Source organism: Zingiber officinale, chromosome 1A (assembly GCF_018446385.1).
Source record: "Zingiber officinale cultivar Zhangliang chromosome 1A, Zo_v1.1, whole genome shotgun sequence".
Lineage (NCBI taxonomy): Eukaryota > Viridiplantae > Streptophyta > Magnoliopsida > Zingiberales > Zingiberaceae > Zingiber > Zingiber officinale.
Genome location: NC_055987.1, coordinates 103,033,743 through 103,060,488, shown reverse-complemented (window position 1 = coordinate 103,060,488; position 26,746 = coordinate 103,033,743). Strand labels below are relative to the sequence as shown.

At 36.1% G+C, this 26,746-nt stretch overlaps 2 protein-coding genes across 12 annotated transcripts; both read right to left on the bottom strand.

Moving 5' to 3' along the window:
- Window positions 1-1,802: 1,802 nt before the first annotated feature.
- On the bottom strand, window positions 1,803-3,872 carry LOC122008082. The gene is made up of 2 exons (XM_042563679.1): window positions 3,806-3,872; window positions 1,803-3,393 (listed from the first exon to the last, which is right to left on the bottom strand). Exon 2 carries the CDS (start codon window positions 3,309-3,311, stop codon window positions 2,229-2,231), a length of 1,083 nt encoding a protein of 360 aa, XP_042419613.1. The 5' UTR covers window positions 3,312-3,393; window positions 3,806-3,872; the 3' UTR covers window positions 1,803-2,228.
- Window positions 3,873-8,642: 4,770 nt separating this feature from the next.
- Window positions 8,643-18,140, bottom strand: LOC122027935 (pentatricopeptide repeat-containing protein At3g16610-like). Of its 11 annotated transcripts, none has more exons than XR_006124580.1 (7): window positions 10,479-12,141; window positions 10,101-10,331; window positions 9,928-10,007; window positions 9,665-9,797; window positions 8,948-9,002; window positions 8,761-8,868; window positions 8,643-8,680 (listed from the first exon to the last, which is right to left on the bottom strand). XR_006124580.1 is itself a non-coding variant. In XM_042586958.1 (4 exons), the coding sequence occupies exons 1-4, from the start codon at window positions 11,225-11,227 to the stop codon at window positions 9,685-9,687; spliced, it is 1,173 nt and encodes a 390-aa protein (XP_042442892.1). In that variant the 5' UTR covers window positions 11,228-12,141; the 3' UTR covers window positions 8,643-9,684. The 11 variants fall into 11 exon arrangements, 1 of the variants encoding a protein (XP_042442892.1); XR_006124591.1 differs by having other exon boundaries at window positions 8,761-9,797; window positions 10,479-11,368; window positions 11,490-11,562; window positions 11,670-12,141; XR_006124593.1 differs by adding an exon at window positions 18,124-18,140 and having other exon boundaries at window positions 8,761-9,797; window positions 10,479-11,368.
- Window positions 18,141-26,746: the final 8,606 nt, after the last annotated feature.

Here is a 26,746-nt window from a genome sequence, read left to right as displayed (position 1 = left end):
TAGTCGAGAACAGATTCATGGTTTATAAATCAAGTTAATGATTTCATACTTAACCTACATCCGAGCTGCATCACAAAAACTTCAGACATATTTCTCTCATGTGATTTTTAATGTTTAGAAATGCACTTGAACCATATTTCTGGAGATGAAAGAAATGCTATATTCTAATATCAAACCTTTGAAACTTAAATAACATTTCGAGGGATGATATTCTAGTCTCAAACCAAGCTTACCATCCTTATTGCAACTGAGCCGTTTCAATTATAGTCCTTTCATTTGTCTATCCTTTTTGATTCTGCAAGAATTCCACATATGGAAAATATTCAACTTCATCGTCAAGCCAAAGAATTTTGACATAATTTTCCTTTCCACACTTGCTCAATGGCGTAAAAGGATCCATATAGCCGACCGCACCTAGTGGGATAAGGCTTGACTATTGTTGTTGTTATTTCCTTTCCACGCTTATTATTACCTGAAAGGTGTTTCACTTCCACAGGGTAAAACAAAAACTTGTAGTAGCTAATTCAACATGGATGTGCATGTTCATTTTCATTTCCTCAATTATATCTTAAGCAAGTTAGTGTTTGACAAACCCTTTACATGGTACTCAAAGATTACATTATTTATATTCCAGGATGAAATTTTCATATTAAGGATTGATTAGAAAATTTTATGATCATGTCAACTTCGATCTCATAAATTATGGCAATACACAGGGCATATGATATTAAGCCTAGGCAATGTGGTAAACCACACAACAGCCAAATCTTATCCCACTAGGTGGGGTTGGCGCAATGCGGTAAACCACAATCCATAAAAAAGCAAGTGCACATGTGAGCATTAAATTTTTTTTGATGAGGTCCATTGAAAAGGCATGTAATATTATGGATCAAATGCATCAGTTGATCATTGGTCATATTTTCAAACCATATCTATGAAGTAGATTATCCTCTAATTGCAAAATTTAGCAAATGCACCATAATCCATGTGCTGACATTGGGTATTATTCATCAATAATTTACACTTTTTATTAGCATAATTAGGATGTGAAAGGCTATTTCTTGATTCTTCCAATTAAGTAGTAAGACATGTTAGTGTGATTAGTGAAGATTTACATATGGCATGACAATGAAATAGGAAGAATGAGATGGAAAGATTTTAACAATACAACCATTGCAAATGAGAAATGAGCATAACAATGAACATTAGATTATTGGAGTTTAGATCATCTCATTCAATTCAAATGGGGCTTGCAACTCTATGTCATTATGGCTTATATAAGAAGTTCTTCAATTTATTTGGTCTACTGAAAATGATTTATATATCTATACATGACACTCTTGGAAAATAGTGGATTTCCAACATCAAATTGTTCTGTCTCGGGCATTAGATTATACATGATGAGAACTAAGAAGCATATTATAATGTATTATCAGGTTAACCTTTATTCTTTTAAACAATTTGTAGTATTTGCACATAAACTATAAAAGTACCATAACGTGGTAAGCATGCTCATAAGTTATCTATTATTTGTCTTCCTTTACGTTAATACACAAAGATTGCTGAAAAAGGTTTTCGATGCATCTAATTCAAGATTATGTTATAGGACTATCTATATTAAGTTGCATGGGCATCTTGTAATAATTTCCATGATTCAAAGCCTATGATCAATCCAAGTCTAGACAATGAAATAAACCATGCTACTCTTTGATTGACAATAGATGGCCCTGCCACAAAACGATATCAGAATTTAATCAAGGTATGATAATCAATAATGTTAAACTATTGTTCATCAAACGATATGAGTGGTGAATTGCCTAACCTCATAAAAGTTAAACTAGAAAGCCCAAATATAGTCTCAAAAATGACACAAGAGGTCGAAACTAGTATATCATTTACTGGTACAACTCATACTCAGAAATGACTATGAACTTACAATTTCTTTTGATCGGCTCTCAAATTGGATTGTTTACAATGTAAGATCTAACACGAGAAAATTGACAGTTTTAGAATGATCAAACCTATGAAGGAACAATGAATGTTTTATCCTTTATGACATATGCTGACATGAATCTTGGGGCAACTTTGCATGTCTTAAACTTTCAATAGAACATATTATTGCTTCACAGTATAGAAAGCTTCAAGAGGCATAGGACCATTGAATTGCATTCTGTAGTATCATCAAGAATCTGTCACCGAGAACAAAGTCACAATACATAGGTCAACTTTCATTCTTCTGAAAACTGCAAGCGCATTTTCTCCAGTTGTAATGGCCAATCACCTGCAAGTAATTGAGGATTCAATTCCATTGCCAATTGAATATCAAGTGAAGTAGCACAATTGCATCCATTTGATATTTGCACTTGACCCACTCGCCATAAACCTTTCATATTAGGTAAAGTACTTCCATCCACTTGACTTGTCCTATGTGAACTGGACCTAGCCCTAGCTAGGTCCATACAAGGCTTGATCAACCTCTTAAGAAATGCATCCATTCCACGATTTAATGCATCAGCACAATCAACCGACAAACCAAGGCCGCCAACCTCCAACTTACTCTCTAGCCTATCCTTCAAGGCCCTGGAATCTGGTAGTCCGGAAGCGTGATAACAATTGTTAAAATAATTTGTCTGTCCAATCCGGAAGCTTGATTCAAAAGCACTACGGACAGATTTCCGAGGAAGATCACCAACAATTGCTGGAATGCCAAGAGGAGGCCTCAAAGGACTTCTACTTTGCACGGTTGGGCTATATCGAAATTGATCAACCTCTTCCCCATCTTCCACGGAAGTTAGTGCTTTGCTACCAATAGATATCAATTCCCGGGCACTTTGCTGCTCTTTTGACTTCTGTAGATCACTAGAGTTAGTGACTTCTTGAACATGTCCTGGAGGAATTTTCCCGTAAGGCCCAAGCAGCCTAGATCGGTCAGCTAATCTACGGTCCCTACTGTTTATGGATCTTCCTCTCCGAGGAGATGTAGGAAATGTTTCGCCAAAGCTAGACATTTTGGATGTCCGTGAATTTCCAGTAAGTGTCTCTCTGCTAGGTGGAGCAAATGCAAGACCAGCATTGCTAAGGATTGATCTGATGAACAAATTATGGAGAGCAAGATTTTCCTTCCCAATGATACTATAACACAATTTCTCGAACTCCAACTTACTGAGTCTCAAGTTGAGTAACCGCTTAAGGTTATAGAAGTACTTCTCCGCCCTTTGACGCCCAAGCTTCCTATACAGCTGAGATTTGAGCTCAGCAGTATCAATTCGGGAAAACTGATTGCAAGTTGACATTTTTTTATTTCTGAACATTCAAGTGAACAAGCAAGTGCCGTTCATAAAATCCTGATGAAACAAAGTTCAAGTCTTCCCAAGTCCACTAAGTCAAATGGATCTGCAGTATGCACAAAATGCAAAGAAGATAAGGAAATAAGGACAGAATCAAACAATACTGAGAAAAATAATCAATTATAAGAAACGAAATCAAAACAAAAAACAGATATATATAGAGGGTGAGCATATTTTTTTTTCGCAGAACCCAGTAAACTGATAATGCAAACAAGCCATCATCTCGAATTCATAGATGAAACAAATTATCGAGACTAAAACAACAGAAACAGCGACACATTGGTAGATTTATCAAAAACAACTTATCTTTTAAAGACGGAAGTCATATTGCACAAGGAACCCTACCAGTGAGCAACGGTGGCAGCAACCGAACAAAGGATAGCCACACCAAGAGAAAACAACAACAAATCCTAGTAAATTGGCGAGATCAAAACGAATGCAAGTATGAAAAATCTAACCTTGTCGACGGAAATCATGCTGATGTCGCACTCGATCGCCGAAATTGGGTTAAAAAGTTTAAGAATTTGCTCGCCTTTGTCTATAAACTTACTTTATAGGAGGACTTTTTCACGGAACCCCCCAAATATATCATTTATCTATAAAACCTCTTTCTTTTGGGGACAGCATTGTAAACTGAAGCAATGGACCAAACTGAAAATATTTAACTAAAAAACGTGCATTAGTTGATGATTAATATTACGATTAAAAAAATGTGATTTGAATATAACGATTAAATGCATTTTCTAGAATAATTACGATTAATATTACGTTTACATGCATTTTCTAGAATAATATTACTTAAACAACCAATAAGTTTTTATGGAAAATAAATAAGAAAAGAAGGGGGATTGGTGCAAATAGACAATTTGTAAGGTTGGTAGGTCAACTTTGGAAAGCTCTTTTGCCCAGAAGTTGAACTTGGACCCACTTCTAATAAAAAGAGTATTTTCTTTTTTAATTAAAAACATAAATTGATTTTAATTTTCTATGAGAATTTCCGAGTGTCCATCAGTCCATGGCACAAATGAGGCATCCAGAGTCTAGTGCATTTCTCAATTGTTATCTTAAACGATTGTCTGGTCGATTTGTAAGTGTGCATAAGCTATCTTTCAAATTCATCATATATGAATCGAGGAAACATCATCTATCGTCCGAATTAATTGGATGAAACTTGGAAACCGAATAATTAAAAAAAATTGGAGTCTGTCATGTCAGAAATTAGATGAAAATAATTATGATATATTTATGATTATCAATTTAAGCATGGATACACACGGAATTATATTAGTTTAACGACAGAATTTTAATAAAAATATAGTAGTCAGGATATATTACATCGGAGACGATTTTACTAATAAAATTTACATCCTATCATTATCTAGCAACAAAATAAATTTTAGTAGCTAAATTTAATAGCTAAATTTACCGACAGAATTGTAAATTCCATAGGTAAATGTAGCTACGGCAAATTATGATACTATCGTAATTCTATCAATATTTACCGATAGATTTTTTTATTTTTGTCGATAATTACTTACATAAAATAAAATTCCATCAGTAAAATTCAAAAAAAATACAAACAACATTTTATATTCAGTACCCTACTTTTAATTTCCAAATCTATATAAATCCTCACAGACAATGACTATATAAACACAATCCATACATCACAATTATACAATCACAATCAGATGAACAAACACAATTTATACAATCCATTATCTATCATGATCATACAAATAAACACAATTCATACAAACTAATTATAATCATACATAAATGCACAATGTCTTTAGAAATTTATTGATTGTTTCATTCTCATACAACTATATTCTGCTGATTTGTTCTTTTAATTCCTTACGTGATTTTACAGTTCTTTAGTTCTTTCAGACGCATTCATCACAGTGTTGGTAATATTATTGAATAAATTTTTCGTAACATCCATCACATTTAAATTATGTCAAATGAATAGATACTTTAAATATGACAGCTCCTAGAAAATGCCCATTTTCTTCCTACTACACTTGTATATTCTAATAATATATTTATTTATCTCATTAAAATTAGGTTAAGATGCTAGTAGAAATTCATAGCTATCTATTTGATCAATAATTTTTTAACCAGACTTGATTGTTGGTCGAAGTTTTCTAACTATGACATTTTTTATGAATTTTTTTTATTTCGCATGAAAACTGATAAAAAAATTACGATGATTATCAAACCAAGACACTTTCCTATTGCAAGGTAATGAAAATGCATCTAACTATGACATGCAATGTGGGCATGCTAATTTACCAATCATGCTTCTCCCGACAACATTAAGTGTGATGAAAAATCATTGATCGTCCATAATAAGGCAATATATAATGTAAAATTAATTTTACTTGTAGCATCATAAGTCACCAACTATACATTCCATAATTCATTCAGCTCAATAATCAAAGGTTACAAAAAAATATCTATCTTCTCTTTAGGATTGGTTGGACCAGGAATAAGTATAGTAAGAAACATAAATTCATCTTTTATACATATCCATGGCTATAAATTATATGATGTTAATATAACTAGCCAAGATGAATATTGTTGTCCCGACTGACCAAATGGCTAAAATCCTTCTGCGGAAAGTCCCAATACTGTTAACGGGAAGTGATACATTACTTTTCAAGCAATATTTTTTTTCTTCTTCCCTAGTATGCGAGTATGATACTTATAACGAGGGGTGAATATAGATTTTGCATTCAATCAGTTCTCTATCTTTATTCCAAAATATTATGCAGTTGTTTATATAATAATCAATTTTCTCTACAGATAAACCTAAACTCCTAACCAATTTCTTTGTACTATAGAAACTATCAGCAATTATGTTATCAGTAGGGAGCAACTCTGACATCAATTGACACATGTCATCATATCATCTTTTTGAAAAAAGATGTTCTACTTTCATATTCAATAATCTTGCAGTAATTGATAGTTGGGAATGACCAGAAGAAATACTTTGTTACACTTCTCTTTCACTAACCTTTAACATTTCATATAGTTGTTGATATTTATGTATTGGTAGTTCATTTATATTAGAATAATCAACTATAGGTCCCGATACGGCCGGCAAGAAAGGGTGAATTGCCTACAAGAAATCAAACAACCCATTTCTTGTTCTTTGGACTTTGATTAGTAAGCACACACTACAACAAAAATATTAAAAGACAACGGTTAAAAGTCATTATCGTAGCCCTTAAAAACTGTTGTAATTGACAGTGTTGTTAAATGTGCAGTAAAAGACAACGGTTTAAAACCGTTGTCTTTGACCACATTAGACAACAGTCATGCAACGGATTTAAAGTATTGTCTTTTAATACCAAAGACAACAGTTCTGCAACAGTATAAAACCATTGTAATTGCCAGTTTTACAATAATTTAATCGCAGATATGCTTTAGACAACAAATACACTGTTGTCTTTCTTCAAAATTTAGTTTAAAATCATTGTCTTTGAATACTTTTTACAACGGTTAAAAAATCGTTGTCTATGTTGATTAGAAAATGCATTGCGAATAGATAAAACAATATAATATTTTTGCACACAAACTGGTACAACATATATACATTCACAAAAATAGTTTTCAACATATATACATTCAGTTGTCTTTTATACATCTTGTCTCAATAAAAAATTGGTACAACATATATGTACATTCACTTAAGTTAAGTTTATAAACTTCTACAATTACTACAAGCTATCCAAACATGACCACAAGTAGTTTATCAGACCACAACCACAAAAGATGAGACCACAAAATTAAGTTTATCAGACCACAACAATCTTCACGTACTGGCCCATTTTCTGCATACAGAATTTCATAGACTTAGCTTGCAAACTCAGCTTTCTCCCTTTTCTGAAAATAAAATATAGTTAAAGCCATAGAAAAAAGTAGAAACATGCATGTATAAACTGATAATCATTGCAAACTGATAATTGAAACGGATAAATCTAATAAACCACTACAAACTAAATTGATAAATGAAACAAACAAGCCCCAAAAGTAGAAAACTTATCAACATGTATAAATAATTATAAACTTCTTGCAGTTTTGTATCTGTTGTACAGTAGAAACCAAATTGTGAAGTGCGTACATAAATCTGGACCTTCTGAAATGTTGAAGTAAAAGAATGGTCAAATAAGCACGAGAAACGTTGTCGCTTCACATTTTCATGAGTAGTCAAGTAAGTGAGCATGAAAAAAGTTGATGAATATATAAACTTAACATTATATCTTAAACCATGTATTATGTGAAAGCAGCTAGATCGAATAGCTAACAGCAGCAACAGAAAGAGGGAATCATAGAGGAAGTCATGTACCTTATGTCTCAACATTACAGCGGCAACACTCTAGTAAGATCTCAAAGCTTGAAGATGTGCAATTTGCATAAAAACCATAAAGCAGTATACGAAACTAGTTTCAACATTATTTCTATAAAAAAGCAAGAACAAACTAATCCATTAAACCATCTAAACTGTTAATCAATTTATGCAATCCAGAATATGATTTTCTAAACTGATAATCACTACCACCTAAACTTACAATCACTACAAACTAAATTAACTGATAATTTGACAAGTGTGTTAGTCCTATAGAAATGTGTTTACCAGTAAATGATATATATGTTTGAACATCTCAAAATCTTAAGATGTTGGAAATCACTTCATGCATTCCAGAATAAGAATAATAATAAAATAGAGATGTTCTACCTGGATGTCCTACACACTAAAGTTTTAGTAATTATAATGTTTCCAGGGGCATATCTGTTAGGATCAGATTATGTAATTTGCATTATATGCAAATACTTTCCGAATAGATCAAGTCATTGTATGATTTTACATACCTAGTCATAAATATAGTCTTGTATGCATTCTGCCCACTCGGAACGTACTTCATCAATTTCTTCTCTAGAGTACTACGTTTTGATGAACTATGATCAAATACATAGATTAGATTAGTAAAAAATAATCAAAAGATGATAAGTGCAAAATGATAAACACACAAATATTTAAAAAGATTGAGAATTGAATGTCAAATATTACTATTGATCGAAGTGAATCTCTCTCGATAGTTTCCATTTCTTCAATAATATCTCTCATATATCTCATCACATAAAAACCACACTGTTTCGAATCTGATTGGCGAGGACCCTATGTTAAAAACAAATTGTAAATGTCTAATATACACGTTTAATTGTTTATAATTTAATCATAAGTAGACATGCATACCTTTATTACTTTCCATGTAACATGTTTTTTTCCCTTTTTTTCCTTGTTTGAATTAAACAATCTTATGCTCCTTTATACATCAATAAGAATGGACATATGAGAGCTTTACTGATTAAAAAAATGCTTAATAAAATTAAAATATGTACTCACATATCCACTACGTATTTCCAGTCCTCGTCACGAATGCGATGACTAAGCGAATCCAACAAATAAACTGTCTCCTTATATGGATCAATGATAGTGAGAATCCAATGATAACTATGCACAAATCACATAATTATTGCATGCATATTTCTCGAAATAATAAATTAAAACTGATATTATAAGTCTTACTTACCCAACACTATGTGGCACTAAAATTAGTTGATTTCTTGATGCTTGACTCAGCTTATCTGCCAAAACACTAGCTCTTTTATTCAAGTGCTTGATTTTGCTATTTTTGTCCAGTCAAGTCACACATGGCACATATGGGATAATGTGTGGATTCACAAATCTAATTTTGTGGGCATTGTTATATGTTTTTAGCTTTTTTATAAAGATGCCTACCATTTCAAAATGAAGAATGTTACAATGCTAAATTAATAAAGTTTATATAATTTATATGGTAAACAAATAGAATAAGAAGACTTACCACATGTAAATTACTATACAATTTGCAGTTATGAGATCCAAATGATAAAAAGGAATGATATCTTCAAGGTGCACAAGGATTTCATAATCATCGTCAAAGAAACCATGCTCACAAATCATTGATATATTTGTTTCATCATTTAGAGCATGCTTACAATAACAGTACAGTAGATGCAATGACCTTGGCACACTTGATGAAATAATTGGGTTATTTCTTTGGACAACACTTCTTTTTCTTTGATGATGCAGATTCATATTTAAAGATCCAAATTTTGTTGTACAACAATTGATTTTTTTCTGCAATGATGTAGTGTATATAAATGTAATAATAAATTATTGTTGCGACAATAAAGGACAGAGGCATAATAAAGACCATAAAGGCATAATAGATTTAGTAGGGAAGACGCATAATGAACTTGCTTACAATCTTTTCTATTGCCATTTTCAAATCCCAATGTGAGCTACAGATGATAGATTCACAATACGCCCTTCGATTCCTGACTCCTTTGCTATATTTTTCATTTTCTCAAGTAGAAGATTTGTCAACAAAAAGTGACCTGGAGTCAAAAGGAATTTAAAATGAACAAAAGGAATTTAGAGAATTAAAGATAATTTGGCCAAAAAAATCCAATAAAACTATTGCAGAGTATTAGGGAATGAAATTGATTTATTAAATAAGAGATATACCCAGATGATTTGTAGCAAATTGCATCTCTATACCATCTTCTGAGAGTTTATAAGGGCAGTTCATCACGCTAGCATTGTTTCTGATGACAAATTAAAGATGTAAAAATTGGAGAAAAAGAAGAAGAAGGAAGTGACAAGCATGCAACATTTGAACATGAGAAGCATGTGAATACATCAAGATGTTGAGGGGTAGATTCCTTTCAATGAATCTGTCTGCGAAGGCTCGGGCAGACTTTTGTAAGCTAAGTTCAAGCTTCGAGACATCAACTTTGGCAGATGGAATACTCTGTTGGATATTCTCCTTTACCACATTGGCAGCTTCCATGTTCCTTGCTCCAATGATGACATGTGCTCCTCTGAGGGCCATAACCCTTGCAGTTTCAGCTCCAATCCCACTACTTCCACTTGGGGTTTGCATGAAAATTCTTATATGCTTAGATCCAATGGTTCAGAAACTATTTACCTTAGTTTTAAAAAAATATATATATGTGTATTTTTCCTTTTTTTAGCTGAAAGAAACTTCTATCACATATGATGCAAGTACCAAGTACCTGAAAATTTGCAATGCCTCCGCCATCCTGCCACACAGAGTGTAGCATCCGATCATCTCACTCCATGTCACCTCGTTCCTGAAGCTCATGCTGTCGAATATTCTACGAGCACAAACCAAGCATTCGGATTTTCCATACATGTCCAACAATGCAGTATTAACCAGAACATCGCCTTTATCGATGCGTCTTCTGATACAGAATGCATGGATACTTTTTCCTTGTATCAGGGCCTTCGCTTGGCCGACGATAGGTAGGAGGGCCACTATTGTGGAAGGGTTCGGTATGTTTCCTGTCCGTTGCATTTGAAGAAGACAACGAACTACTTCTTGGTACCTTCCATTCAGTGTATAACCAGAGACCAAAGCGTTCCATGCAACAACATCTTTTTGGGGCATTCTGCAGAACACCTCGTGTGCATCCTCTAAGCAGCCACATTTCAAATACATGTCGAGCAAAGCAGTAGACACAAACACATCCAGTTCCAGCCCTGCCTTCTTGGCGTGCTCGTGTATCAGAATTCCATCCGCAAGTGCCTCCATAGCTGAACAAGCCTTCAAGACAAACAGAAATGTGAACTTGTTCGGCTCGATTCCTGTATCGAGCATTCTCTGGTATAGCTCAACGGCACGACCAAAGGGCCCATTCCAAGCGTAAGCCCTGATCATGGCGTTCCACAGGAAGACACTTGGTTGCAGTAAATCGTCGAACGCGAGACGGGCAGACTCAATCTCGCCGCATGATATGTACATCTGAACAATCTTTTCGAGAAGAGAATAGTTTCCGGCGAAATACCTGTGACTGATGATCCGACGATGGATCTCTTTGCCGTCTTCGAGCAATTTGAAACGAATTCAAGAATCCAGAATTTTGGTGTAGGCAATCAGCAAAATCTAGAAGAGAGATTATCATTCATTGACATAATATTAGTATAGCGATCAGCAAGCAACATTAGTAAATTAAAATAAGAGTTAACATTTTAAAAGGTTTTTCAATATAAAAAGGAGCCATCACCAAACGAGCAGCGAGGAAAGAGTGGGAGTTTGGATGAATTAGGCACCAAAATGAAGTCAGAAACAAATCAGATCTGTGCATTAAAACACGAATCAAGCTAGAGTTCGAAAAAAGCCAAGCTCGCTTAAGCAAGAACAGATTTTCAAAGAGTGATTCTCCAGATCCTAGGGATGGACAAACCGATGACGATAACGGTCTGCTTGGAAGCGTCGACACCCTCAGTGACCTGCTTGGATGTGGAACTGAAGCCGAACCTAGTTGGGCTGGGCAGTCGGGTGAGGCTCCTAAAGAATCCCATGCCGCCTCTCGCTTGATCGCCGAGGAAACCGCCAAGAGAGTGAGAGATGAGTCGACAGGAGCAAAGGATGAGCCACGAGAGGGTTAGTCTGAGAGGAGTTCGAAGGAGAGGTTCCAGGAGAGGGGTTCGTCGGAGATGTTCAGCGAGAGAGGTTTAGGCAGAGAGGAGTTTTGAGGAGAGGGGTTCGTGCAAAGGGGTGGAAGGCAAAAACGTGTGAGGAGATCGGGAAGAGGAGATTGTGTGAGGAGAGGGAACGTGAAGAGATCGTGTGATGAGGAGAGGAGAAAGACACAATTATGCCTAGGGTTCCCGAAGACTAAGGGGAGGAAAAACACGCGCCAAAGAATTTTTCGGAGAGGGAAAGCATTAAACCTCTAAAAATGTGCTTAAAAACAACAGTTTTAGAAAACCGTTGTAAAATGCATTGTTGATTAGAAAACAATTCGCTCAACGACAACGGTTTTTACAAAACTGTTGTCTTTTGTTTTTTTTTAAAGCTCAAAGACAACGGTTTTGTTAAAAACCGTTGTCTTTTATCAAATTAACAACGGTTCCTTCAAAAATCGTTGTCTTTATAGTGTTGTCTTTTAACATATTTGTTGTAGTGACAATTAATTAATCAAAATAATTAACATAAAAGAAATAACAACTTATAAAAAACTACAAGTAAGAAGGCTAGGATTTTTTACTTGGTTACAACCTATGTGGATGTTAATTCAAGACAGTTGCAAAGCTCCACTAAAAATATCTCCTTTTTTTGTAGGCGGAGAAGCCTCTTACACTCTTTGAAAAGCTCAGGTATTAGCTAGGAATTGAATACAGAAGTTGTTGTATAATTCCTAGGTCTAGGGACCTTTTTATAGCTCCTGGAAAATGTTATCCACAGCTTGAAGGAGCCTTCAAGGTGGTCCAAGGCACCTTCAATGAGATAAGTTTTATCGCCAAGATAAAACTTTATTTTCAGCCAACAGTCATCTGAAGGCACCTCCAACAAGCTAGAAAGTGCCTTCGATACTATTCATAGAAGATGCCTTCCAAGCCATTGAAGGTGTCTTTCCTGAGGCAGATTAGCTCCTTAGTCGATCTTCTTCGTGTGGGTGATGCTCCGGTCAACCAGAGTTGTGCTCACCCGAATCCAACTTTGACCTTCTCCTCGAGCAGGCTTCCTCCCCGGCTTCTCGTCCCTCGAACGTCATTCACATCTTTCTAGTCCACCGGTGTACTCTTCTACAACTCCTCATCTCTAGGATGTACCGTGCTTGTTAGCTCCTTTCCCGTGTCATCCTTCTCGTCTACCGCATCTTCTGCTTGATTTCTTATGTTCCTAAGCTCTTGCACACATAGACACAAGGATCAAAACACCAAAGAACCTAACTTAACCTTGTTGACTATAATGGAATACTTACAATCTCCTCCTTTTTGATGTACATTAACCTAAATTAAAGTTAGGATTAAATAGACATAAAAAAATTTTAACTGAAATAAATTGACATGAATTGAATAAAGCAATTTATTAGCATGCTACACAATTAATAAATTTATAAAATTAAAACATTTAATATGTAAAGATGTACCTTCTCCTAGACTTAATATAATTATAGACTTAAATTATAGTTCATATTAAAAATAGGGGTAAAAATACTAAGGGTTATACAATAAGTGACTAACACTTGAAAAAATTCTAGAAATTATTTTTTTAAAATTGATTTTCTGTGATATAAAAGTTAGGTTTCAAAAGAAATAATTTTAAAATTATTTCTAATCATTGAAAAATTCTAAATTTGTTTTGTTATGGTTAAACATATTTATCCAAAACAGTAAAAAAAATTCACAAAGAAACATCATTAATAATTAATATGAGTAGTGATTAATTATTACATACAGAGACATATATTTTTATAAAAAATGTTTAAAAATAGATTTTGAACTTGAAAAATTTTACAAATTTTTTTGAGTATGTAAAATAGAAATTATTTATTTAAAAAAATAAATTGTCAAAATTTGAATGTTTAAATTTTTTAATATTAAAAATTAGTATTTTGACAAAAAAATCATAGAAAATTAAATAAAGGTTAATAAATTTCAAAAATATTTTTTTGAGAGAGAACATGATGTTTTATCACATAAAAATAAAATTTTTAAAAATAACACTACAAAATAATTTTAATTTCAAAAATATGTTTTTTTTGAAAAATTCATGAAAAATAATATAATGGTCAAAAAAATTTTCAAAGTTTTTCTTACAGATAAGTAATAAAGTCTTTTTTCATAGAAAATTAAGATCTAATTAATTTTGAATATAAAGGAATTGAAAAATATTATTTAAAAAGTTAGACAATTTTAAGCATACAACGAAAATATTTAAGCAAATAAACATTAGAACATGTATGAAAATTTAATCGAAGTGTGATTTTGGAACCCAAACTAGGTTCTTACCTACTGGATTAATCAAAAATTTTCTTGGTATATATTTTCTTTTTACTTTTATGATTTAACCCTTATAGAGTCTATAATATCAATTGATCCCTTGATAATTTCTAAAATTTAAAGTAGTAAAATTTGAAAATGCATAATTTTTTAAACTTTTTATTTGTTCTTTCAACTTAGCATTTTTAATTTTTTTATTTGTCAAAATTCTCTATTAAACATGATTTTGCTAAGATTATTTTTATTTCTAAATTTTCCTTTTTCAATTTACACATTGACATAGACATAGACATAGACTTTATACTAAAATATAATTGATCAGGAGATAAGAGACATGCCTCACTTACCATGTTGGATCTGAAACTTAATTCTCCCCTGCATCACTTTATTCATCGATACTAGCTTCTAAGTTGTTTGGCTTCATGACTAGCCATTAGTACTAGTCCAGCATATACTTCTATTTTGGACTCGGATGACAAACTTTCATCCTAAGTGGTCTTGAGATTTTTGTGTTTGTTTTGCCTTGGTCATTTTTCTTTTTCCTTCTTGGATTATGGTCAGTCCTCTTTATGTGTCCTTCCTTTTAGTCAATGGCGGAGTCAGCCTGGGTGATCTACCCTGGCTGATTTCAGGTTGTGAGCAATGGTCGTCGATTCCGATGTCGTCGCCCTGGGCTAATTCCTTTTTCTCTCATGTTTTCCATTTGTTTTCCACTGTAAATTCGAGATTCATCGTCGTCGGCCTCCATGCTACAGCCGGGGTAAGCCATAACGTGGCTTTGCCCTTGCTTTTAGCAATGGTAGCATCGAACCTTTCTTTTATTTTTCAGATTTTTTTTCTAGTATGAATTTCTCTAAACTTGTTAGGTTTAAAAAAAAAAAATAAACTTCGTTACCATATAAGCTTCTTATTCTGCTTCTAGATCTGAGTCTGGCTTGAGTTCGTTCTTCTTGTTGGCTTTCAGTGTCAGATTGTGACTTGACTCTTTTGTTGTACATACACATCTAGTTTCATATAATTCTAATATTGAGAAGAGTTCTTCTAAGCTACTTACCTCTAGGTCCTTAAAGATGTAATAGTCGTCTATTATTGAGGTTCATTCTGGAGTTCTGGAAAATGCGTTGAGTGCGTAGAGGACTGAGTTTTGGTTGGTTACCGTTTTGCCTATATTAATGAGTATGGTGATCAGCTCCTTAATCTTTGCATATAGTTGAGCTACATTCTCACCTTTTTCTAAGCGGAGGTTCGTTAGTGTACTTCGAAGAATATCCCATCGTGCAAGCTTCGCTTCAAACGTGCCTTCATTGAGTTCCAGGAATTTCTCCCAAACTTCTTTGGTCAAGGTGTAGCTTCCGATGTGATTAACTTCTTAAGGCGGTAATACACTTAGTAAGTGATATTCTGCTCTGCTGTTGGCTACGAAATCATTTTGTTCTTTCTTCATCCATTGATGTTCTTCTTTCTCTTCTCCTAGTTGATCCTTAGGAACTACAAAACCATACTTTATAATAAAAAGAATTTTAAAATATGTTCATAAAAATACCTCCATTCATTATTTTCAGTGTGCAAACTCCCCTCGAACTTTAGCTTGTTAAGGCTTGGTCCGACCATTGATTTCTATGCTTCGACAGGAAGTTAGTCTTTTTGAAGCGTCTTCGCTCTGATACCAATTGTAGATCTTAGTGCGGCCAATAAGAGGGGGGTGAATTGCCTATAAGAAATCAAACAACCTCTTTCTAGTTCTTTGGACTTTAATTAGTAGACATAATTAATTAAACAAAATGATTAACATAAAAGAAATAACATCTTATAAAAAACTACAAATAAGAAGGTTGGGATTTTTACTTGGCACAACCTAGATGGTTGTTAATCCAAGATAGTTGTAAAGCTCTACTAAAAATATCTCCTTTATTGAAGGCGTAGAAACCTCTTATACTTTTTGAAAAACTCAGCTATTAGCTAGGAATTGAATACAGAAGTTGTTGTGTAATTTCTAAGTTCAGGAACCTTTTTATAACTCCTGAAAAATGTTATTCGTAACTTGAAGGTGCCTTCAAGGTAGTCCAAGGCGCCTTCAACGAGACAAGTTTTATTGCCAAAGATAAAACTTTTTCTTCGACTAACAGTTATCTGAAGGCGCCTCTAATAGACTAGAAGACGCCTTTGACACTGTTCATAAAAAGTGTCTTTCAAGCTATTAAAGGAGCCTTCTCTGAGACAGATCAGCTTCTTAGCTGATCTTCTTCACGTGGATGATGCTTTGGTCAACCGGAGTTGAGCTCACCCAAACCTAACTTTAACCTTTTCTTCGAGCAGGCTTCCTCCCCGGCTTCTTGTCCCTCAAACATTGCGCAAGTCCTTCTAGTCTACCGGTGTACTCTTCTGCATGCAGCTCCTCATCCTTGGGATAAACCGAGCCTGTCAGCTCCTTTCCTGTGACATCCTTCTCGTCCGACGCATCTTTCACTCAACTTCTTGTATTCCTAAGCTCCTGCACACTTAGACACAAGGATTAAAATACCACAAGACCTAACTTAACCTGGTTGACATCAAAATTACCATAGGGTACTTACATCAACTGCATTCATCGCATCGTGAACTATTGATGCATTGCAATATCATTAGCTGATGATTCCCCAACAATAGTTGTGTTATATGATGAAACATCAAAATGCCCAATTGGTTTATATAAATAAGGTTTTTCGTGATAGTATCAATTATAGTAATAACATAAAACTATTTTTACATATATGTACTTTCACAGTATCCTCATCATGAAAGAATTTATTTCTACATTTACAATGATTACATGGACATCGTAACTAGCATCATTTATACATTTTGGATGACTCTTAGCAAAGTTCACAAACTGTTCAATTTCAATATTAAAATTCTCTAATAAATCTATTTTTTAATTGATTGTACATCCAAATTTGATTCATATGTATTATTACCTAATGAGAATATAATTTAAAACATTATTAAACTTGTACAATTTGAATTAAGCTTGTTCATGATTAAACTTATAGTATGCATCAATCTAAATCACATGAAACATGGATTTTAGATCAGACAAATAATATATATTATCATGCATTCAGTATTTAAGAAACATATAAATCACTGATATAATTTTAAACTAGAGTCTTCTAAATGTCTTGTTTGTAATAGTCATATACTATCTTTCATATTCTAATAAAGACAATGACCTCTAAAAAATAATATAGATATAAATATACTAACACTAAAATAATAAAATAACTATATCATATTATAGATCAAAAATACTAAATTAACCTATATATAAATTTGACATGTAAAATATCATATACATATTGTTTAATAGATTATATTTGAAGATGAGCAACTAGGAGGAGCAGATAATCCAATATACTATAAAATATAAAAAAAATAACTAAAATCAATTACAAATAATCACAACAAAGGAGTAGCTGAGCATGCGTTAGGCCGAGCTTGCGGACGACTAAGCTCATATCCATGAGCTCTTGACCAACCAAGTTTGCAGCCAGACCAAGCTCATAGCCACGATCTCACAGCTGGCCAAGTTCGTGGCGACCTGACTAAGCTTGTAGCCGCGAGCTTGCTGCCAGCCAAATTCATTTTTGGACCAAGCTGCGGCCACGAGCTCGCTACAAGCCAGGTTCATGGTGGGACTAAGCTGGCGGCCTGCAGCGACTAAGCTTGTAGCCGCGAGCTTGCTGCCAGCCAAATTCACTGTCGGACCAAGCTGCGGCCACGAGCTCGCTACAAGCCAGGTTCATGGTGGGACCAAGCTGGCGGCCGGCCAAGCTGCCGGCCGCTAGCTGGTAGCCGACCGCGAGCTTGGCCAGTTGCGAGCTCGGTCAGTTGCGAGCTTGTGGGTGGCCAAGGAGAGAAAGAGGAGCGTACCTAGATCGGAGATGTCACCTGAGAGAGATGACGATGGAGAGAGAGATGTCGGAGTCGATCACCGAGATCACCACTAGAAGAGGAGGGGATGTACGCGTGAGAAAAATTAGGGCTCAAACCTAATTTTTATCCGGGGATATCGACGAAAATTGTGTTTTTGTCGGGGAATTCTGGCAGAATTGTGATTCCGTCAGTAATCCTTTCCGACAGAATTATAATTCCATCAGGATACTTTGACGGAATAACAAATTCGTCTGTAACCCATGCTAGAAATTAGGGTTCAATGTGTACGTGCTCTTCCGTTTCTGATGGAATATCAATTCCATCAGGGGAAATTGACAAGACCACAATTTCATCGGAGTTTTTATAACGGAATATGAATTTTATCGTAATACCCTAATAGAGTACAATTTTGTCGGTATTTCCATTGATATTCTAGGATTGCCTTGTAGTGACAAAAACTAAAGAAATTTAATTTACGTGTTTTGTAATGATATATTTCTGGCAAAAGTTGTCATAGATAATTTGAGTTTAAAAATTTTGAATTAATTATTTAAAAGTAGAAATTTTAAAATATTTAAAGGGAATGTGCTATTTAAAATATATAATTTGAGATAATACAGACATACGACAAAGCAAATACTTACAAACTAATTGCATATCTAAAATAATCATAGATATATAAATGGGGATTCATAACCCAAAAAGACTAAATACAATATAAAATTATTATTTTTCATATTAAAAAAAAATCCAACAAGTGTTCGCATTAATCTAAAGGAAAAGAAAATTCTCCCAGATATTAAAAATGAAAGAAAGAAAAATTGAATACTATTTACTTAAATAGAAATAATATTCTTGCAGATATCATAGAATGATTAATCTTATTTATATTCTTTCATATAGTATTCTTGCGACACTGATTGCTAGAAGCATATTGTTCGCTTTCATGAAAAACTTTTATTTTACTCTACGCAGTTCATCCGATTATATATATATATATATATATATATATATATATATATATATATATATACATATATATATTAATTTCCACTGATATATTAGATATATTATTTTTCTTTTATATATATATATTTTAATTTCCACTGATATATTAGATATATTATTTTTCTTCTCCTTACAGTCTTTACCTTGAGATTCGTGATCTATTCATATTATTTTATATGATTATTATTTTGTTTCATAATATAGGATTCACATAATTATAAGGACAAAAATTAAAAGAACTTTTTTTTTATTAGAATTGTATAAGGATGTCCTTTTTTTACAAAACTTCAATTCTGATGAAGTCAAATCCAGTTCACTACTATAATGAAATCCAATATTGTTTTTAATAATATATCATCATTAATAATACTATAGTGTATTAGTTTCTGTTTATGTCTACTACAATATATAAACACTTGATCTCTCTATGACATAATAGTTATTACAATATCATTGAAAATAATTGAAAATAATGATATTTTTAAAAATAAAAATGGATTGAGACAAAATAGGGCATCATTTTTGATACGATGGTAGGGCTTGGCCGACGGAAGTCAAGGAGATGTGGCAATCAGAAGTCAAGGAGATGTGATAGTCGACAGTCAGGAGAACGTGACAGTTAGCAGTGAAAAAAAGAAAAGATAAGATTGCCTGATATCATCAGCCGCATGATACCCGGTCGGATACTTACAGATCAGGATCCCAGATCTGAATTAGGGTGTACAATCGGAGTGATACCTGACCTACTCCGACTGATAGGATTTTCACAGTTAGATTATATCCAGGCATGATTCTCTCAGTAGTCCAACTCATGGTCAACTCTTGAGCTATCTCACCGCAGCTCTCTCTGCCCCTCAAGACTCAAGCCAGGAGTCATACCTGACAGATCATCTCGAGTTGTCCCTAATCATACTCGGGCGAGACAGAAGGTGCTAGGCAAGAACAAGGTCAGGGAATTGTAATTGTCTGTTAGAAAATAACTGCTGTATGTCAGGAAATATTCCAAGGGTCGGCTATCATCTACGAGTGGAACTTTCTTCCGTCCCCTAGAAGGGTGTCACACGTCCTCCATCACCCTACAAGGCCTGACACCCGACATTCTCTGACATCGGTAAGGCTCCAGAGGTACGCACGGTCATATAAAAAGGAGGTCCCCTCCCTTGAGCAGGTACGCACACTTCTGCTTTCATCCTCTACTGTTCTTTTTTCCTATGTGCACCTTTTCTTCTGGGAAAAAGTACTTGACTTGAGCGTCAGAGGGCCTGCTCCGGGGACTTTTTCCCAGGTTTCTGGCCTCTAACGTTCCGTGTGCTTGTCTGAATGTGCACAAAACTCAAGTGCTGCCTGCTTAGTTACCGCCGTCCGTCAACGCCACGTGAGGGTCCATTCTTGGGGGCACATATGATGAGGGTGTCATAGTCGTCTCTCCATTAACACTAGTGATAGCTCATCCGGGCTTTGTCTAACTCAGATTCCGGACAGGATCAATTTAACGCAATCTGTGGGAACTTCCTTCACCTGTTCTGGAGCGTGAAGATAGAGGAGACCGGAAGAATCAACGTCACCATGACGGCGGGGGAGCACGAACAGTTCAAGGAGGCCAAGAGGCGGGCGACTTCCGAAAAACAGACCACTGCTTCACGACTGTACAAGATCCCTGCAATTTCCAAGGACCATATACACGTCTTGAATAGAAGATCTAAGAGAAAATAGCCCGAGAATTTCCCTCCAGCCTTTTATCGGAAACTTCGCTCGGACTATTACCACAAGGGCCTGAATTGTTATAATAAGAAAGAGCAACAACAGACCTTCATGGCGGAAAGCTCCCCGCCCAGGGACTCAAAGAAAGGGAAAGGCATAGTCCTCAAGGAGGAGCTCCGGGTAGAGCTTGAGGAGCAAGTGTCCTTCTCTTTAAGGGTACTCGAGGAGAAGTTACCGAAGGGATACAAGCCTCCAGCTATTGGAGAGTATGACGGTAGCAAGGATCTGGAGGATCATCTTAGGAAGTTTCGGAATGCTGTGCTATTGCACCAATACAGCGACGCCATCAAGTGTCGAGTGTTCTTGAACACTCTGTCCAACTCGCCACAAAAATGGTTCGATGGATTGCCGAATGGGTCCATCACCTGCTTCCATGACTTCAAGACTATTTTCCTGCGTCATTTCACCAGCAGCAGGAAGTATCAGAAGATAGACCACTGTCTCTTCGCCCTCAAACAAGGGTCTACCGAACTCTTGAGAAGGTATATCAAACGCTTCAACCAAGTAGCCCAGGACGCCCCATCCGCTATTGGTGCAACATCCCTCAGGTCAAGGTTGACCTGGTTGACCAAGCTTGAGTCTTGGTTTGGGTTTCGATGTTTGACAATGCAAGGTTGATTGAAGAAGAGTCAAGTAGGTCAAGGATGATCGGATACTTGACTGGGAAGTCCTAGTGAGTGAAGCTAGGCAGGAGAAAAATCCTGGTGAGTGAAGCCAGGTGAGAGACCTAGTGAGTGAAGCTAGGCAATTGGGAAAGTCCTGGTGAGTGAAGCCAGGCAAGAGAAATCCAAATGGGTCAAGGTTGACCAGACATTTGGTGAGAATCCAAGTAGGTTAAAGGGATTGACCGGATACTTGGCACGAGAAAGAAAAGTCCAAGTAGGTCAGAGGGACTGACCGGATACTTGGCAAGAAGAGAAAAGTCCAAGTGGGTCAAAGGGATTGACCAGACACTTGGTGAGAGAGTTCTAGCCGGTCAAGGGTGACCGGATGCTAGGTCTTATGTACCAACAAGTCATGGTTGACTAGATGTTGGTTTAGGGGGCTTTAGACTTGGTTTTGGACAAAAACCAAGGTTTGGATTGATCCGTGGATTGATCCAGCAGGTTTGGATTGATCCGTGGATTGATCCAGCAGGTTTGGATTGATCCGTGGATCGATCCAGCAGATCTGGATCGATCAGTGGATCTATCCAGAAGATCCGGATCGATCCGCCGATCGATCCGGTGAGTCCCCGCGAATAGAACCCCTCTGGATCGATCCGTGGATCGATCCAGAGGTCCCAATCGATCAGTGGATCGATTGGGACGCTGCTGCTTCACGCGATAAGCGCTGGATCGATCCGTGGATCGATCCAGGCATTTTTCCAGAGCACAGAGGCGCTCTGGATCGATCCGTGGATCGATCCAAAGCCTCCCCGATCGATTGGGAGCAATCCAATCGATTGGGATTCGACCGTTGGCGTTGATTTGCTGCTGGCGCACGATTCCTTCAGCATCTCTTCACCGATTCATTTCAGATCTTCACTAGCTCCTCCACAACTCTTCTCAAGCTCGAGATCGCCAGTTCTTGAAGGTTCTTGGAGGCTCTTCCAAGTCAAGAGGCGGATCAAAGCAAGAAGAAGAAACTAGGGTTAGGGTTTGTGCACTCATTGTAAGCTTGTAAGCTTGTATTTCTTTACTACCCTTTCTTCTTCTTGTATTGAGTCTTGTAGGGCTTCTCCGCCCTTGGTAGTTACCATAAAGGAGAGTTTCATTAGTGGAGGGTGCGTGCGTTGTGTGGATCCTTGGATTAGTCACCTCCCTTGGAGGTGGATACCAAGTAAAATCCAAGTGTTAGCGTATTTGTATTTGTTTCTTTGTATTTCCGCTGTGCATCCTTGAAGAAACAAGCAACGCCGAGCAACGAGAACGCGAAGAGCTATTCACCCCCCCTCTAGCTACTTTTCGGTCCTAACAAGTGGTATCAGAGCGAGGCCGCTCTTCACCGGAATCATCGCCGGAAGGGTCAAGCATAACAAGAAGAGCTAGAGGGTGAAGAAGTTGAAGCAAAATTGTCAAAGTCAAAGAAATTCAAAAGCTCAACTTCTACAATGGAATTCCGAGATGGGCTCGGATTCGACACGAGGGTGGCTCCACCATACACTTCCATGAGCTTCGATTCTTGGAAATCAAGAATCGAAAATTTTCTTATGATGGAGATAGAGCAATGGTTTGCTCTTATGGAAGGCTTCAAGACTCCAACAAACTCAAAGGGCAAAGTTCTCAAGAGGAGCAAGTGGAGTCAAGAGCAAGTCCAAAGGTGCGAGGCCAATGACAAAGTGACCAAGCTTTTGGTCAATTTATTGCCAAGCACCATCCTTTGCAAAATTGGAGAATTTGAAGATGCAAAGGAATTGTGGAGTAAATTGGCCAAGCTTCATGAAGAGATCCCCTCCACTGTACCTAACCAAGAAGAATCCAAAGAGGGTGACTCATTGGAGCAAGATCAAGAGGAGGACTTCGAAGTTGAGAGATGCTCAACTTCCGAAGAAGAGGAAATCCAAGAAGCTTCATCCTCAAGGGAATGCATCGAAGGGAACAAGGAGGGAGCATACTCCTTGTTTCATATTCAAGATGATGAAGCCTCCACCTCTAGGATTGAGGGGGAGCGATCCTTGGTGACGCCGGATCAAGAAGAAGGAGAAGCCTCTACATCCGGGTCAAGAGACGAAGAGGAGGAAGAAGATTCTACCTCCACAAGTCAAGAAAAATCAAATGGAGGGGGATCAAGGTCCAATCAAGAGGAAGCTTCCACCTCCGGATCCAAAGGAAAAGATGCCACCCCTACAAGCAAAGGTATAAATATTTCAATTAATAATAAAAATCATATTATATGCTTTGAATGTAGGGAACATGGGCACTTCAAGAGCAAGTGTCCTAAATTGGCCAAGAAGAAGGGCCAAGTGGCACAAAAGGGCAAGGTGAAGCCCAAGGAGACCATCCCCGGAACAAAGAAGAGCAAGGAGCACATTGTGTGTTTCTCTTGCAATCAAAATGGGCATTACCGGAGTCAATGCCCTAAGGGGAAGAAGATGGTCAGGGCTCAAGGAGGAAGCTCAAGTCAAGGGGGAGCCTCCAAGGTAAAGAAGAAGGTAACATTTATTGAGCCTACCCCTTTACGTTATGGTAAAAAGCATGATAGTTCAAATTTTTATCATTTTAATGCAATTTACCATAAGAATAGAAAGCATGAGGGCATTAAGGAAAAGCATGTGGCCCTACATGCCAAGACTACTCAACCTAAGGTTAAGAAGGTAGATAGACATTTGGGCAAGAACACTAAGGAAAATAGATACAAGCCCAAGAATAAAAATGCTCATAAATTTAATGGAAAACCAAAGACTAAGGACTTAGTGATAGAAAATCAAGTCTTGAGGTCAAGGCTTGATAAAATGGAAAAGACCCTAAAAAGGATGGAAAATATCCTAAAAGGGCAAAATGAGCATAGCCTAGGTCTAGGGGTACAAAAGCCATCCAATGGCCATAGAGGTTTGGGATACAAACCCAAAGCCAAAAAGGATGTGCCTAGTTATCATAAGGTTCCATATAGCTATGGAACAAGCCCTAAGTCTAGTGGGCAAGCTAAAAATACAAGGGAAGATATCCCTAAGAGTATTTTTGCGAAAAATGTGACTAAGACTTCTAAGAAGTCTAAGAAAGTCACTAACAAGGTCACAAGGGAGGCTATCCCTAGAGTTGACCTAGAAAATGTGACCAAAGCTTCTAAGAAGCCCAACAAGGTCATTAGGAAGGTATCTAGGGAAGTTATCCCTAGTGAGTACCTAAAGCATCCAAGGAGCACCAATAGGTGTTGGGTTCCTAGGAGCATCTTCTCTACCCCATAGATGGGTTAGAGAGTATCAACTCCGATTAGAAGGGTAGTTAACCCAACTTTGAGGAAATTGACACTCAAGGAGCATTTTCAAGGTTTTTGTTAACCTTTGAAAATGAAATGGAATTATCATTCACTCCTTGAAAGAGTAAAATGTGCCTAATGGTGGAAAATTGATTTTATCTTAAAATGGCATAAATTGGGAAAACCTAGAGAAATACCAAGTTGGGATTTTGGTATTCTCTTAGAAATTTAAGGCAATCCGGGCCTTGATTTATGTGATTATTCTTGAGGAAAAATGGAATATGCCAACATTTGAGGATATACTTAATTTTTAAGTGGCATAAACAAATCAAGAGAAATATAAATGTCAATTTAAGCTTTGACATTTCTTTGAAGCATTTAGGGCAATCTAGGTTTAACGTTTTAAGTTAAACACAAGTTGTATATTTTGAGTTAGCTAAGGGTTAAGGATATTTAGATAGATAATCTAGGTATATTTTAATTATGCAAAATCTTGCCATGTTTGGTTGCCCATTATATGCCATGACATCATGTTTTATTTGTGCATTCATGACTTATTATGAAAATACAAAAATACCATGTCATGTCATACATACATCATGTAATTATAGGAATCTTTCTTTTGAAAGTTATTTCATTTTGATGTATGCCATAGCATAATCATGCATTAAGTTTAATTCCTTGTAATTAAGGACAAATGGCATTTAACAACACTTATTAACAAGTGACATCCTGGGTGGATGTCTAATATCTCTAAAATGCCTAGATAGATATGCATGATCCCTAGAATAGGGCAAAACCAAATTTTACATCTCACAAAGACCTATAAGATGACTTGTATGTGTTTTGTCCACAATAGATACAAGTTAGATGTTAGGATGATGAACAAAACTCAACATGTTGATTTAGTGCATTCTTTTGAGTTTTAGGTTCATCAAAACACATAGTTATGTGTATTCCCATCATTGGGAAAGCTAATGTACAAGTCATGTGCATTAAGCCCAAGGAATGTGATGGGATATTGGTTTTGAAAATTGTTTTAAAAGACTTTTGGAAAACCTTGGTGAAGACTATCTTTTGATAGTAATCACCATTGAATAGTTAGACAGAAACTTGAAGAAAACGCTAAAGTTTTAGCAAGTTTTCAAGCTTGTGTCAATCTTTGAAGATATGATATATTTTCATAGAAAACTATTTTTCCATGATAAAGTATGCCCTAAATAATGTCTACACGAAATTTCATGATTTTTGAATTTTTGTAGAATTTTCTAGGGATTTCTGAAGTTGGCTGAATTTGAAATTCAACAACTATCAGAGCTCCGATCGATCCATGGATCGATTGGAGTGTCTGAATCGATCAGTGGATCGATTCAGAAGGCAATTCTAACGAGCAGAAGCTCGCTGGATCGATCCACCGATCGATCCACACTACCTGAATCGATCAGTGGATCGATTCAATCTGGTTCAATCAATTGGAACCCAACTCCAATCGATCGAAGATGCTAATTTTAGCTGGGAAAGCTTATTTTCAGCATTTTGAACCTATTTTAGTCTAGGTAACCATTCCAAACCCCTGAAAATACATTTGTATACATAAAAAGGGTGTTTTTGTGTGGATAACAAGGATGGATTGGTTAAGGAAGGCTAAGTTGAAGTTTAGGTTGAGGTTTGTTTCAAATTTTGAATATTTGAACCTCAAAACTTTTAAATTTGGGTTTCCTAAAGTTTTGGGGATTCCAAGTCATTGTTGGTGCAATGACAGAAGTCACCACCATGTCTTTAAGGGGAGGGACTCTTTAAAGACATGAAAATTATTTTTCATGAACCTTGGAAGGTGGTCAACCTTCCGTTAAGAACATGCTCAAGGTTGAGCGTTTGAACTTTAATGGGGAGTGGATATCCTCATTGTTCAAGTGGCTTCAAGTGGATAATGCTCAAGGATGGGCATTTGCCT